The sequence below is a fragment of the Momordica charantia genome (genome assembly GCF_013281855.1).
Source record: "Momordica charantia cultivar OHB3-1 chromosome 1 unlocalized genomic scaffold, Mcharantia_2.0 BLBB01000001.1, whole genome shotgun sequence".
Taxonomy (NCBI): domain Eukaryota; kingdom Viridiplantae; phylum Streptophyta; class Magnoliopsida; order Cucurbitales; family Cucurbitaceae; genus Momordica; species Momordica charantia.
The window spans coordinates 16,353,184-16,368,317 of record NW_028275157.1 but is presented as its reverse complement, the minus strand read 5'-3'; the positions used below and the strand labels follow the sequence as shown (position 1 = coordinate 16,368,317).

General features: G+C 33.8%; 3 protein-coding genes across 3 annotated transcripts; all 3 read left to right on the top strand.

The window, feature by feature from the left end:
- The first annotated feature begins 1,644 nt into the window (after positions 1–1,644).
- LOC111005381 (uncharacterized) lies at positions 1,645–2,886 on the top strand. Its single transcript, XM_022276857.2, has one exon. It carries the CDS (start codon positions 1,645–1,647, stop codon positions 2,503–2,505), a length of 861 nt encoding a protein of 286 aa, XP_022132549.1. The 3' UTR covers positions 2,506–2,886.
- A 3,815-nt stretch (positions 2,887–6,701) lies between these two features.
- On the top strand, positions 6,702–8,763 carry LOC111005248 (cytochrome b-c1 complex subunit 9). The gene is made up of 3 exons (XM_022276682.2): positions 6,702–6,924; positions 7,693–7,740; positions 8,517–8,763. Exons 1-3 carry the CDS (start codon positions 6,805–6,807, stop codon positions 8,565–8,567), a joined length of 219 nt encoding a protein of 72 aa, XP_022132374.1. The 5' UTR covers positions 6,702–6,804; the 3' UTR covers positions 8,568–8,763.
- A 2,385-nt stretch (positions 8,764–11,148) lies between these two features.
- On the top strand, positions 11,149–14,662 carry APG10 (Aldolase-type TIM barrel family protein). The gene is made up of 8 exons (XM_022276671.2): positions 11,149–11,473; positions 11,550–11,611; positions 11,832–12,039; positions 12,616–12,701; positions 13,498–13,599; positions 13,916–14,049; positions 14,132–14,180; positions 14,346–14,662. Exons 1-8 carry the CDS (start codon positions 11,347–11,349, stop codon positions 14,520–14,522), a joined length of 945 nt encoding a protein of 314 aa, XP_022132363.1. The 5' UTR covers positions 11,149–11,346; the 3' UTR covers positions 14,523–14,662.
- Positions 14,663–15,134: the final 472 nt, after the last annotated feature.

Below are 15,134 nucleotides of genomic sequence, written 5' to 3'. Positions count from 1 at the left end.
CTTGAGCTAATTAAAGCATTTTTGTTACAACGGAAGGTCGTGAATTCAAATATTTTTAATCGGATGTTTGTTTGAATTTTGGGCTCTCATATTATATCAATATTCATGTGGTTTTTATCTTAAATGAACCATTAAAAATTATAATTTTATTCAATTCACAAAAAAATAAAAATATTCAATATTATTATTTCACAAATATTTTAGATTTTAATATTATTTTCACAATAAAATTTTCATTGAGATTCTTTTTCTAAGAATGAAAAGTCGGTGCATGCTTGCTTCCCTCTCTCTTTCTTTTTTGTTGTTCTAAATAGTCATTTGATATGTTGAAGTTTTTCCTTTTTTTCCTTGTTATTTCATGGTTTTTTTTTCAATTATTTTATTTATTTATACCTGAATAGGTGAAGAATTTTCTTTTACACGATTGAATTTCTAGATTTACACATGTTATATAAGAGCACATGACTTTTACCGTCGATGATGTTTCCCCTTTTTATTGGAAAAAAAAATATAAGTGCTTGATAATTGTTTTTTGTCTTTTGTTTCTTATTAAAAAATGTGTTTTTAGTTCGGTAGAAATTTGGAAACAACAAAGTCAAGTTTCTTGTTTTTTTTTACCCTTGTTTCCAGTTTTTTTTAATATAGATATATTTTTTAAAATGCATAATAAATGTAAATAAAACATTTAAATATTTAATTTGTAAAATTACATTTTATGTAGAACTTTACTTTTTTTTTTTAATCTAAATTTTGAGAGAACAAACAAAAATAAATGATCATCAAATATGTTTTCTTTTTTCAATAAAAAGGAAAGAACAAAAAACAATTACCAAATCGATATTAAACAAAAAAAATCTTTAAATAGAAAAATCTAACTTTGAAAATTTTAGATATTAGTAATATTTGCTCACCTATACTCCTAAGTTAAGCAAACTAGAGATCACTCGTTAAGCATGCACTGTGCATTGACAATAAAGCTTGTCTTATGCCTATACTCTTTATGTGTTGGAGTTGGGCTCATATGCTAGAAAATAATGGAATACCTAAAGCCTTTGTAGCCTTCTAAACTCGAGCAAGAGACTTTGCTCAACCACAACACGAGTTTATCGCAACATGATTTTACCTATAAACTAGACATCATATTTTGACCGAGGATTTATGATGTCTTAATCCATTGAACTATGTTCGAGTTGACAATCAAACTATTAAAATACTTGCCACTGTTGTAGCTTCCCGACACTCAGCTTAATCGTATAATTATGTTACTATTAATATAAGGAGATAAATTTGACGGAAAAAACTAAAATTAAAATCAAGTGGGTCCAAAGGATCGTAGCTTTGAATCTACCCATTAATATTCAAAAGAAATAATTTTGTGGAAGAGAGAAAAAGAATTAAGTAGTAATAATAATGTCTAATCCTTTGTAATTAGACAAAAATATTGCTATAATTACAAACCAACCATTTAAATTAAAGAGCCTTTTTGTTCACCAAATTGGCGCACGGAGACGGAGCACACCGAAGAAGACAGGGAAAAAGGATCTCATCATTCTCATTCATTCATACTCTTCGTCTTCAAGAATTTGTTCCCTCTCGATTCTCTCTCTTTTCAATTTCTTTCCCCTTTTTGATTTCTTTTCAACCATGCCCCAGGGCGATTTACAGGCTTTTTTTAGCGGCTCTGTTGCTGACGACCGGAAACCCGACGGCGACGGAGAGCGGCTGCCATTGGAGGACGAGACGGAGGAGCCAGATCGACCGGAGGTTCCTCCTGACTTCCCGCCGGAATCTTTCTGGCTCTCGAAGGACGCGGAGTTCGACTGGTTCGATCGGAACGCTTTCTTAGAGCGGAAAGAATCCACTAAGGCCAGTTCTAATTCCGCGAACTTGAATCCTAATGTGCATCCGCAATCCAATTCGAACTCGCAGCGGTTTTCGCTGAATTTGAAATCGAAGGCTTCGATTATCGGATTGCCGAAGCCTCAGAATACTGCCTATGTCGACGCGAAGAATCGGCGTAACTGCAAGTCCGGAAACATTCGGTTGTTCCCGAAGCGGTCAGGATCCGGTGGAAAGTCCGTTTCGGCGATGATCGAGCCGTCGTCTCCCAAGGTATCGTGTATGGGGAAAGTAAGATCGAAGAAGGACCGAAATCGGCGGAAGAATCACCACCTCCACTCTTCAGAATTGGCCACCGCAAAGGAGAAAACAGTCGAGAAACAAAAGAAAGGACTCTTCGCGAGTTTCCGCGCTATTTTCCGGAGCGGTGGAAGAAGGCAACCGGTCGTCGAACCAACCGCGTCACTCATTGACTCGCCTCCCGAACAGGACATCATAGCGCGTCACGCGACTCCTTCCGCCGCTAATCCGCCGCCGACGGAGCCGCTTCCAAGCAAGATCAGCGACGAAATCGAACCGCCGGCCTTGGGCGGTTTGCCGCGGTTCGCGTCGGGAAGGAGGTCTAGTTCGTGGAGCGTAAGCGAGGCCGGTGTAGTCGTGGCGTAGGCGTGAGATTTGACTCTTCCGCCATGCAAGGGGCCCGCCGCAGGATGAAGATTTCAGCCGTGATTTGGATGTTTACTCGTAGCACCGACTCCGCTCTCAAATTGTCGTTTGGAATTTCGATGAACTGGCGGTTTGAAGTTTTAACAACACGAGAGAGAATTTTTCTTCTTCAATGTGGTTGAAAGGTAAAACATCGATTATTCCATCCGTAATCCTTTTTCTTTTTGTTATTTTTTTTTGTTTGTTTTGGTTTTACTGCAATCTTTTGGCTTCGATTTTGTAGATAGAGTTTTTGGAATGAGTAGTTTGTGTATATTCGCCCATGATCATGATGCGATACTTTTTTCTTTAATAATCAGATATTTTGGTTTACCTTCTCAATTGTGCCTTGACCAAACTTTGCATTTCTTTGTACGTAGTTTATTTCTTGTATAAATTAAATTTCGGTTGTTGGAAAGAAAAGGAAAACTGTATGACATCAAGATTCAATGCATCTATATTATTTTTGTGATGCTGAAACCATATTAATTAATTAAAGATGGTCAGTTTCTCAATCTTTGGATCATTGTGGATTATTTTTATTTGTTTATAACTAAGAAGAAAATTTTAAATCTTATTCTTACTTTTTTTTTTTTCTGAGAAATATCTTATTCTACTTCTTACTCCTGTGCATATCTTACGTTTTCATCCTTATATATTTTTTTAATCTTATGCGGAAACATATTAATTTTGGGTTAGATTTATTTTTGGTCTCATTATAGTTAAAGAATAATATTAAGTGTATATTTAGGAGTATTGGTAGAATTAATGATTTTGAAAAAATAGATTTAATTGTAATTAATTTTTCAAAATCACCATCCAAGTAATACCTTAAAAATCAATTTAAAGTGACTTTGAACTTTCCTAAAATTAACTTTTTAATTTGTCAAACATGATCAATGATAGGGAAAGTGATTTTTGACTATGACAAAAATGATTTTAACTACATTAAAATTACTTGCAAACACACCAGAAGATTTGATTGTAAAAGTGGACCATATGTTATGAATTTACGTGTTTCTTGACTTTTCTTTTCTTCTTTTTCTTTTTTGATTAAAAATTGATTCGCTAAATTAGTGGGGTGGGAAATTCGTTCAATAATAATAATAAAAATTATATATATGTTGTAAATTGTGTGATGATATAGTTTGGAATGGAATAATTAATTGATATATATTAAATTGTGGGAATTTTTTTTCAGAATACTACATCATCTGAGGTAGAGATTTGGAGCCTACTGCATCTTTCCTTTTAGAGAAAGTAGATATGTCTTAACCGTTCCTCATGTAGGCAAAATTTGTAGGAGATAGTAGCTAGCCTTTTATAACACTAAACGACTAAAAGTTAATTCAATATCTAGAAACTATCAAGATCTCGAACTCTCCTACTAAATTGAATATTGATTTGATATGCATCCTTTAATTAATCTTTATATATACCATAGTTCAACTAATTTAGGTGCAGGTAATTTATTTATTTTTTAAATATTAGGAGTTCATATTCCTACTACTTGATTTGAGACAGAACATTGTAACATGAATTATGACAACCCAAAGAATTGGAGTAAATAAAAATTATTCTCAAGAAAGAATGTGTATTTTGTTCTTTTAACTTTAAGGTTCATAAAGAAAAAGAAGAATTTGCAGTTGCATGTGTAATTTCCAAGAAATGAAGTTCATGAAACCTTATAATTTGTTGCTTTTGAATTAGTTCCCGGCGGCTGAAGTCTGTGTGTTGTATGTTTCTCCTTTTTTTTTTTCAATTTTCATTTCTGGCGGCGGCATTCACTCTGCCAATTGCTAACCTTACCACTTAGCTGCCTCTATTTGACGTTTATTGGCCAGCTAGACACAACCTCTCTTCAACATAACTATAGAATAAAAATTAATAAAAATTTGTTTACTTGTACCGATCAATAGAAACGAAAATGTTATCCATTTGATGTTCTTTACTATAAATCTTTTAGAATCGAAATAAAATATCTTCCATATTAATTAACAATATCAAAGTAAAATTAAATAAAAACTTATAATATTTTATAATAAAAACACTAAAAGTTGTAAAATTTTTATTAGAAAATAATAATAATATAAAATAAATAATTAAAAATTAACGTGTCCCTGTTGGAAAGAGTAAAAGTTGTAAAGTAGCAAGTATAAAACTGTAGGGTCCACAGAATAAAGAATGAGAATAAAATTGACGAGGTTATAGAAGATAAATTAGATCTCACCAATTGATTTCATTCATATCTAGTAAACACCAAAATTTTAATTCTTGTTCATTGATTCTCATTCCAAACGTTACCTAAGTGTTCGATTGCAAATTTCATCCAAAGACTTTATTTTAATTTTTTTTAGTACGACAAATGTGGGGATGAGAACGTGGATTGAACTTACTTTCTGAACAAGATGTTTTAACTGTTGAATTATGTTCATTTTGGTGGCTTAATTTTAATTTAGCCAATATTATTTTTAAAATTTCAATTTAATCTCTATAATCTGGTTAAACTTCACCATTAATTCTTACTTTTACTAATGTGACACATTTTCTATTTGCACCATAATGAGTTAGTAATTTTTTTTTTCTTTTTTAACTTACTATTTGACATTTAGGTTGAGTGAAAAATAGAACAAAACGAGTGAATTTTTTAGAAGTAAACTTCACCATTAATTCTTAAAGTGACACATTTTCTATTTGCACCATAATGAGTTAGTAATTTTTTTTTCTTTTTTAACTTACTATTTGACATTTAGGTTGAGTGAAAAATAGAACAAAACGAGTGAATTTTCTAGAAGTAAAACGATTTAGAGACCATTTATAAAGTTTAACCAAATTCAATCGATCAAGTGAGAACTTATAAAACTACCATATAAAATTGAAAATTTTAAAAGGATAGAGAGAGATGAAATTAAAGATATATCTAAATTGCATGAACCAAAATTTAAATTTGAAAAGTATGGCGATGAATCGAAGGTGTTAATAATTCTTCATTATTAACACGATTAAGGTGTGCTCTATTGAGTCATTATTTTGAATTTTCCAGACATCACTATTGATCACTAGGGAGTGGTGGGGTTTGGTTTTCTTTCCACATTTCTCATAAAATTGTGCCAATCTTGACTTTAATTACCACCATTCCCATTACTTTTACTTCCAACAAAAAAAAAAAAAATCATTTAAAGCATGTTTTGAAACAGGCCCTCCTTACCAATATATTTATCAAATATATGGGATCGCTAGTCTTTAACATAAATTTACGTAGTTTCGATATATGTCTATATTAATATGTTAATACATATAAGAAGTTATGTCACTCGTTATTTGATTTGTTGAGAGAGCAATGTTAAAGGTACGACTAAAATAAAATAAATTTAAAAATTTTGTTGATAAGTTTATAATTTAACCTTTACAATGTCTATAGTTTTTTTTTTCTTCTTGAAAAATTCAAGTTTTACCCTTGCCTCAATGTGTATAAAATATTCCTGATAAATTTTCAATTTCATCGAATCGGATCTAGAGAATTGGATATGCAATCTCACCAAAGTATTGCAATTTTTGCATTACTTTCGGAAAAAACACTAACAAAAACATTCTCACCTGCAATCAATAAATAACAAACACATGGGCATCTTAGGAAATTGATAGAGCTTTAGAGAGACAAAATTGTAATGGTAGATTTTTATTAAAATTTATGAGTTTTTTTTTTATATTTATTCAATGATAAATTTTGTCCATTCGTGGAACATAATTTGTAAGACTTGATTTTTATTAAAATTAATGAATCTCCGAAGCTTTGGCATAATTTTTTTTAATTAAAATTGTGAGGTAAGTGTAATGAAAGTTGAATAGAAGATGAGAATTACAATATTTATCCAAACTGTAATATGAGCATCTCGGTAAAATTGATATTTATTTATTTATTTTTAAATATTAAATAGATAGATATGCCAACATGAACTTAGTTCAGTATTAATTGACATTGTTTTTGTTTTTTTACAAAGAAATCGAGTTTGAATTCACTGCTACTGTTGTATTAAAAGAATTTTAAAAAATAATAATAGGGAACTGTTAAGAACCGCAACACAATTGCCGGTTCGATTTTTAGAGGTGCGGTTGAATCGAATCGATCAACTAAAACCAAAGTCCAAAGGAACTTTCCCCCGACAATTGTTTTGTCTCAACTTCAACAACGTCGCGGGAGCTCTGCGAACCCTAACTTGTTCAGATCAGGAGGAAGAAGAAGTTCAACTTAGCACGCCCATGGATTCTGCAGCTCGTAGGGGCGGAGGAGGCCTCCTTGAAGGGCTTTATAGAGTAATCATGCGCCGGAATTCCGTTTATGTCACCTTTATAATCGCCGGCGCTTTTGTTGGAGAGCGGGTATGGATCAGAACTCATCTTTATATTGTGCATCCAATCCATGTCTTTAGTTCCTTTTGTTAGTTTAATTGTCTTTAGCCACCTGATTGCTGAGGAATAGAAAGAATTGAGGGGAAAAAAAGACGATTTCAATGGGCAATAGACCGTATTACTGTGTCAATTGGTTTATCGGAATTAGCGAAATTGGAATATAGGAAATATTTCCTCTTTGTTGAAAAAGTTTGAATCTGAATTGAACTGTTCTTTTTAAACGTTTTGTCGTCATGTTGAATTTGTACCGATTCCTCCATTGCGGAGAACAATGAAAAGAAGAATTGAAATCGGACATGCCTGCCAGAAGTCGCCTCTGGAAGAAACTCAGTACTTGATTTTGCGTTTGTGAAGAGATCTCTGGACGCGAAAATTGGTTATGTAACTTAGAAGATCTACCGATTTGCTCGTTCTTTTCGTTCCCGTCAGATGAACTGTGTAAAGTTTTAGTGGGCCTTCCTTTTGGATTATGAAGTTGGCTTGCATAACCTGCCGCTTCTGATATCTCGTTAAATCTGAGGGATGCTGTATTTCATCATTTTAGAAGTTTCGAGAATGTCATCGACTGTTTTTGCGTTCATTGTTCAGTACCATTCCCGGAATATGCATTCCTCTATTTCTTATAAAATGACTCTTGCCTTTCCTCTAGTTATCTTTTAAATTATTTTATTTTGGTTTTCTGGGTTGTGTTAGAACATCATCCTTATTTTCTTAATGGTTTTGGTTTTCCTGCTGTAGGCTGTGGATTATGGAGTTCACAAGCTATGGGAATACAATAATGTTGGGGTATGTAATATACTATCGTTTGGTTTGATTTTCATTTTAATTTTAATTTGAAGCATGTCTATTACTCAATTTGACTTTGGTTCTGTATTTGTTAATTAGATATTCAGATGGTGATAGTTTAAGCTTCTATGCAACTGTTATCGAATCGAAGTCTGAATATCGCTTCCTCATATCATCAATCATAATTTCTCAGTAAACCGTTAAGTTAGTTTTTGATTAGGGCCAATTTGGAGATGTTTTTGTCTCCTAATTTCTGTTCCTCGTTTTTTTTTTTAAATAGAATGAGGTTTGTGAACCATTTTGGGTTATTTATTCTCTTTTTTACGGATAATAAAATAAAATGTTGAGAACTTTGTCACTTTTTATTTTTGTATATGCTATGTCATTTATGAACCAAAACAATAAAGATGGAAATTTGATCAATGTTCTTGAAAAGTAGAAACAAGAAGAAGATACCAATTAACATGAAATCAGAAATGTTTATCAAAACTAAATGTATATGCTTCTTAAATATAAATCAAAACCTCAACAAGGGAACCCTTAGACTTCAGTTTTATTCTGTTCCCGAGTCTATTTATTGTTTTCCTCTCCACCCTTTTCAACTTTTCCCTTTCATGTTATTGGAGGTGTTTATTGCCATTCATAATATTTTGCAAATTTAGTTGCCAATTTGTGAGGTCGAAGTTGAACTTGAACCTTGCAAATTATTACTAAAAGAATTGATCGTGGCTGAATGTTAGCTTTTAATTTTGACTTTGTTACCCCCTTTGCTGCAGAAACGGTACGAAGACATTTCAGTTTTGGGGCAAAGACCATCGGAAGAATGATAGTCTCCTTGATGATTTGATAATCACCATTTTATTGTGTTAAACAACTAGTCATCTGACTTATTAATAAGTTTTACGTCGGATTTTGCCCACCTTATTTCTTGAGCATTGTGGGTCTTTCAATGTTGTTTCATGTTTCTCCGGTTCATCTATGAAAATTACCCATCAAAGGTTCCTGTTTTGACAGGTTATATTACATATGAGTGGAGACTACAACATTTCTGGGTCGATTTTATTTTCATAAACATAGAGATGAACTATTAAATTGTTGTCTGGCTGCATGATGAAATTGTAGGTGTTTATGTGAGTGTAATAATACACCTTCATCTTCTTCTGCCCTACATCAGCTTTCAACAGACTTCTCATATGCACCGTTCCATAAACCCGAACCTGTTATATGCTGCAATATCAGGTATGAATTCCTTATCCAACATCTCATTCACAGGCGTTTTCCCTTCCACCTTGTTGCCTAACATGGTGTACCCAGAAACTGTAATGTAGGACTCTACTGGTCTCTGGTTCAATCCCCTTGTGAATGCCAACAATCTCCAACCTATCAGGTCTCCCTGTTTTCCTTACATTGCACAGATTCCGGAGAAAAGAGTTCTCAACCGGTTTGATCTTCATCTTGCAGTTGTTGAGCTGAAAAAAAATATCTGGGAGAGTATAGTTAAATGTCACACTATCAGGGCTATACCTTCTTTAAGCATCCTTCCATTACATTCAATGCTTCATTTTTTCTCATTACTTTCCCAACCACAGTGGTGGAAACTGCCCAGCTAGGAGCATTTCCCCTCCCATAAAGCATCGAAATAACACCAAACTAATCATTATCTGGGCATAAGGAAAAAGATCCTCATACGGAGTTGCACACTTGAGTTGCGTAGGAGACTGGAGAACGAGTCGAATAACCTCTCTCGAGGCCAGCTGATATAATTTTTTTCTTTTTATTATTTGAAAAGGAGTGCACCTGATATGCGAAAAGGAAAAGGAAGGTAGATGACTAGAAGTTCTTATTCTAGGTAGAATTTGAATCACAATCTTTGGACAATACTTGCTTTGAAAAACCAATCAAAGTTTTACATGCCTCACAAACTTTAGCCTTCTCCTACAAAGTCCATACTCACTCCTTGAGTACGACATGTGAGGTGGGGATGAATCAAACTCGACTTAGTGGTTGGAGATATATGTCAATTACCATCGAGTTATTCTCGCTTTGGCGAGAATTTGAATCTATCGATGGAGAACTTTTTAATTAGAGTATTGAGAACTTACCGCATTTGGGCTAGAATATTTTTCCCTTCAAACCCAATCATTAAGCATCCTATCGTCAACTAAGGTGACTCAGCTAATTGTCATATATCTCTAATTAAGAGGGTGTGAGTTCGGTCCCATCCTCACATGTTGTAGTAAAAAAAACATCCCACATCAAACCTTATGAACATCAAACCTTATGACGTTTCAACTTTACACCTGCCATCTTATTTTGTCTAATTATAATACTCTTATTTAATAAGCATATCATGTAATTATTTGATATAATTAAGCATATCACGTCATTATTTTATATAATTAAGATATCTGTACTTTCAAAAAAAAGAAAAGAAAAGAAAAGATATCAATGATACACACCACATAAAATCTCTATTCAAAATTTAATGATATAATTGAAATTTAATCACCAAAATTTATTACTAAATTTATAATTTGCTATTTTTTTCCCTTTTTTCTAAAGGGTTATTTTTTCAAGAAACACAATATTATAATAGAGCAACTTTTATTTCAGTGAGTCTTCCTTATTCATTCTTTAATCTTCCACTTTTATAATCTTGTCGTGCTCTCCAGCCTTCTTCTCGGTTTAGTTTTTTTTCGTTCTTCGAATATAATAAATGTGGGGATGGAAGATCGAATCACTGACTTCCAGGGAAGAAGTAAAATGCCTTAATCTCCGACTTTTTCCCCATTTAATTCTCCACTTGACATGTGGATTACACGTCACATATAATTTGACGACTAAATTATAAAAAAATATCCATAAATTTTGTCATTTAAAAAAAAAATATCTCTATCATTTCAAAAGTTTCAATACTATCTTTAACCTTTCATAAATGTTTCAAAAATACAATTTTAGCAAACATTCATTTATATTTTGAACAACGTGACAGTTAACTAGAAACTTGCCTGAATTAAATATATAAAAGAAGAATGGAAATATAGAAGAAAGTATCATGGTGGAGAATGGAACAAAATTGGATATAATTGGGCTTTTTTCCCCTTAGAAAATGATATTCTTCCGTAATTTCTCTCCTTTCAGACTTTTTTTTTTTTGAGTGATCCATTCGGCTTAAACCGTGCAAAAATGTGTGTATTTTTCAAACGTAAGGGTAGTACCGTAGTATTATTATTATTTTTTTAAAGAATATGAGTTTTTTTCTTTTTAATTTTTTTCAGTTTGGATTGAGTTGGTTTTTTAAAAAACTGAAAACTCGACTCAGTCCTCGGTTCGAAGCATTTTGGTCGGTTCAATCCGACCCGACCCAAACCCTGTTAAATAGAAAAAAAAAAAAATACGTAGACCCTTCAGCCATTTATGCTCACTGCCGCCAACTCCCTTCAGCCATAATCAAGTCATCGGTCGCACAATCGCCACCTGATACTGGTCTCATCTTTCACAACCCCTCTCTCCCCTACTCGAAAAAATTTCAACTTTCAATCATACCCATTTCATTTTAATCTAGATTTTATCTACATTTGATGAAATCAGCTTCATTAGGTTCAAATGAAATTCCAAAGCCTTTGTTCTTCAAGATGTTCCACTCTCTGTCCGCTTCTCGGAGCTTCCACCTCTACCAATTTTGGAACTATGAAGCTTGGAATCGTTAGAGCGACACCTTCACCATCTTCCAGTAATCCGGCTTTGTCCTTTCTCAGTTATTTATTGTAACTTGTAAAAGTCTTAGCTCTCGTTTTTATTTTGGGCAGGATCCTCAAGAATGACTGTTCACTGCGTGGTTCGTTTCCGCCCTTGTATTGATATTCACAAGGTATTTGATCACTTAACTTTGACAAATTTTTATTATGTTTATGGATTTTTTGAGAGGTGAAGCGAGTGAGATTTCCATTACGCGTTGTGATTCAAATCACTTGTTTTAAGTACCAATTTCAATAATCAGCATGGCCTCTGTTTCATTGGTTAAAGTTGGAGAGTATTGGGTTTCCTCGGATCTTAATCTGATTTTCATGTTTGAGATATGATTTTATAAGGGGAAAGTGAAACAAATTGTTGGATCAACTCTCCGGGATTCAGAGCAGGATGGCTCAACTCTTCTCACAAATTTTGAATCAGATTTATCAGCTGCTGAGTATGCAAACTTGTACAAACAAGATGGGCTTACAGGTGGTCATGTCATCATGCTTGGAGCAGATCCTTTGAGCATAGATGCTGCCCTCGAAGCATTGAATGCCTATCCTGGTTTGTTCCTATCCTCTTTCTTTTTTATTTTTTTTTATTTTCTATTATTGGGTTTGGGTGGGGGGTTACAGTTTTTCTATATATTTCAGAAGCTTAACTTGATGTAGGAAATCAAGTTTATGGTTGGCTAGATCTGACTAGAAAAGACATAGAGGCTTTTTGAGGGCTTTATTATTATTTCCTGTTCAAGGTTTATAAGGGCTTAAATTACCTTTTCTTCTCTCTACTTTTTATATTTGATGCACATCTTTCATTTCCTTCTCTCCCTTTATCATATTAATGTGTGTCTAAATGAACAGCATGCTACTTTGGCATATGGATTCCATGTTTGTGTCGATAGGGTGGTTCAATTGTACTGATGTTATTAGCTCCTCTTGGCATCCAAGTGAGCCTTAGTATTTTTTATGGTCCATTAAAATTCTTTTGAAGCATATTTGTAATTTCCTTGAACTCTTATACTTGTAAAAGTTTTGGAGGATATTTCTGTTCACGCATAGTCTGTGTTGAGGTCCACAAAGATTTAAAAGTTTCAGGACCTTCCTCTTAATCTAATGCAAGAACTGATAAACTATGTAGGCAGTTTACAAGTTGGAGGTGGGATCAATTCAGAAAATTCTTCAAGTTATATTGAAAAGGGAGCTAGCCATGTCATTGTCACTTCAGTAAGTTATTACCTTTTATCCATTTATGGTTTTACTTGATGCATGGCCAGATGTTATGGAAGTTCTTGCTTGGATCTTGGTTAATGAGTGTAAGATTGGTTTTGTGTGTGTGGCTAAGCTCCTGACTGCAATGCAATCCTGTTAGTTTTTTTTTTGTCTTTATATATATATATATATAATATATAAGGGTCGCTCATAGTATATCCAGTGCTTTTTTGGGGAAGTCCTATGGAAAGCGACGAGAATAAACCAATGTCTTTGTTGATTTCCATCTAAATTTCATCATTTTCAGACTTAATGACACTTATGAATTCAACTAGTATATATAATTCGGATTGGTCAAAAAGTTGATTGGATTGCTGTTATCTTTTGTTAAGACTGTAGAATAATGGACGATGGAAATACCCTATGAACTATGAATAGTTAATGAGGCCATGCATATTCTAAGAAGAAAAAATTAATCATAAAAATTCGCTATTATACCTGCACAGAGAATTATAGGAAACTTGTGAATTATCCCTGGAGAAAGGAGGGAGGTTTAAATAGAGACGTGGCATTCATATTTCTTAATATGTCCTCGTTCAATTGGGTCTTCCCTTCCGATTTATGTTCATGCAAATGGAGGCAGTGTGACATGATTCTGAAATTCTCGATGCTGAACTGTGTCATGTTATTGTTGTACTAGAATATAGAAGATAATTAAGATGTCATTAGAAAGTTCAGTTGATGATTCTTGGGTGCCACTGTTCTGGAACTTCCCACTTAATATGCTGTATATCCCTTGGTTCTGCCGCAGTATGTGTTCAACAATGGACAAATGGATCTTACAAGGCTTAAAGATCTTGTTCGCATTGTTGGGAAACAAAGGCTAGTGCTGGATCTTAGTTGTAGAAAAAAGGTATTTCTATTTGTGCTATTGTTGCTGGATTTTGAAGTTGTTTTGATTGATTAACGTCCCATAATATGGTTAACCATTTAGATGTGAACATGTTATCTATCATGGATTCAGTCCGAGCAACCATGCAACGTCATCTTTGCTGTTGAAAACGAACAAATATCGTGCAAAAACAATTTCATAATTAATGAATTGAAACAGCTCTGAAATCTATAGCACCTTCATGCTCCATTTTGGATTCAACATTGCCTTTTCAGTTTTCGGTTTCGTTAACAGTTGTTCATGCTTACGTGTTGACTAACATTCACTTTTGATGTAGGAAGGTAAATATGCAATTGTGACTGATAGATGGCAGAAGTTCAGTGATGTATTTCTTGATGAGAAAGTACTGGCTTTCCTGGCTGACTATGCAGATGAGTTTTTAGTCCATGGCGTGGATGTCGAAGGGAAAAAGTGGGTTGTAAACGCTTTGCTATGTTCTCCGTGCGTGCGTATTCATTTACATTTTCTGAAATATGTTGTTTCATTGCTGTAGACTCGGCATCGATGAAGAGCTAGTGACGTTGCTCGGCAAGTATTCATCGGTTCGTGTCCTCCCTCACTTCGTCTTCACAATTACTTTCCTTGTTTGCATATCTTCTCAAATGACAGATGATAATAATCTGCCAAAGTTTCCATACTTCTGAATTACATACAACTTCCTTCTATTGTCTTGCTGCAAAATGCTGATTCTGCTATAAAAATGACAGATTCCTGTCACATACGCGGGCGGAGTCACGACGATGGCCGACTTGGAAAGGATAAAAGACGCGGGAATGGGGCGTGTGGATGTTACCGTGGGCAGTGCATTGGATATTTTTGGGGGAAATTTAGCATACAAGGACGTTGTTGCATGGCATACCAGGCAAAAGGTATCAACAGTTTAGTGCCCCCCCTTTTGTTTGCTGCATAATTTTGTTTACTTGGGGGCTGCCTTGCTAGTCATAACCCATGAGACTCGGTGCCTTTGATGTTCTTTGTTCACTCAAAGACCTTAAATTTATTTAATGATCAAGCCATTCATGAATGAGATGTTGACAAAATAGTTACTAATATGTTTTTTTCGAAATATAACGTCACAAATGTGAGGGCGGAGTCCCAAACTTTTTAACCTATAAAACAGTACCGGGTGAGTTATACTCAAATTAGCATACATGATTATTAAAATGATAATGAAATTGTAAATTATTCGAAAACGGTGTGTTGCCTTGAGCCGCCCCTAAGATCATCCGTGAAGTTATATGCTACCCAATTTTAATAATTTTTTAAATTAAGAAAATTGGTAATATGAATTTGGTGAAATTAATCATTTGAGTTTGATCAACCATGTGAAACACTAAGTGCCTATTTTGATGATGAAAACAATAGCACTACACCCCTCATGCCCATTATGGAGCTAATAGAACACCCATCGCCATAATTTTCAATAATTATACTCATGAAAGTGTCTTATTATGTTAATATGACTCATTAATCATCTCTTCGTTCTATTGTTAATC

Excerpts from the sequence above, each read along its gene's own strand:
- LOC111005381 (XM_022276857.2), top strand. The coding sequence starts at position 1,645 with ATGCCCCAGGGCGATTTACAGGCTTTTTTTAGCGGCTCTGTTGCTGAC.
- LOC111005248 (XM_022276682.2), top strand. The coding sequence starts at position 6,805 with ATGGATTCTGCAGCTCGTAGGGGCGGAGGAGGCCTCCTTGAAGGGCTT. Across the intron at positions 6,925-7,692 it reads GCGCTTTTGTTGGAGAGCGG|GCTGTGGATTATGGAGTTCA; the intron begins GTATGGATCAGA and ends TTCCTGCTGTAG. Across the intron at positions 7,741-8,516 it reads GGGAATACAATAATGTTGGG|AAACGGTACGAAGACATTTC; the intron begins GTATGTAATATA and ends CCTTTGCTGCAG.
- APG10 (XM_022276671.2), top strand. The coding sequence starts at position 11,347 with ATGAAATTCCAAAGCCTTTGTTCTTCAAGATGTTCCACTCTCTGTCCG. Across the intron at positions 12,702-13,497 it reads GCCATGTCATTGTCACTTCA|TATGTGTTCAACAATGGACA; the intron begins GTAAGTTATTAC and ends GTTCTGCCGCAG. Across the intron at positions 14,181-14,345 it reads TGCTCGGCAAGTATTCATCG|ATTCCTGTCACATACGCGGG; the intron begins GTTCGTGTCCTC and ends TAAAAATGACAG.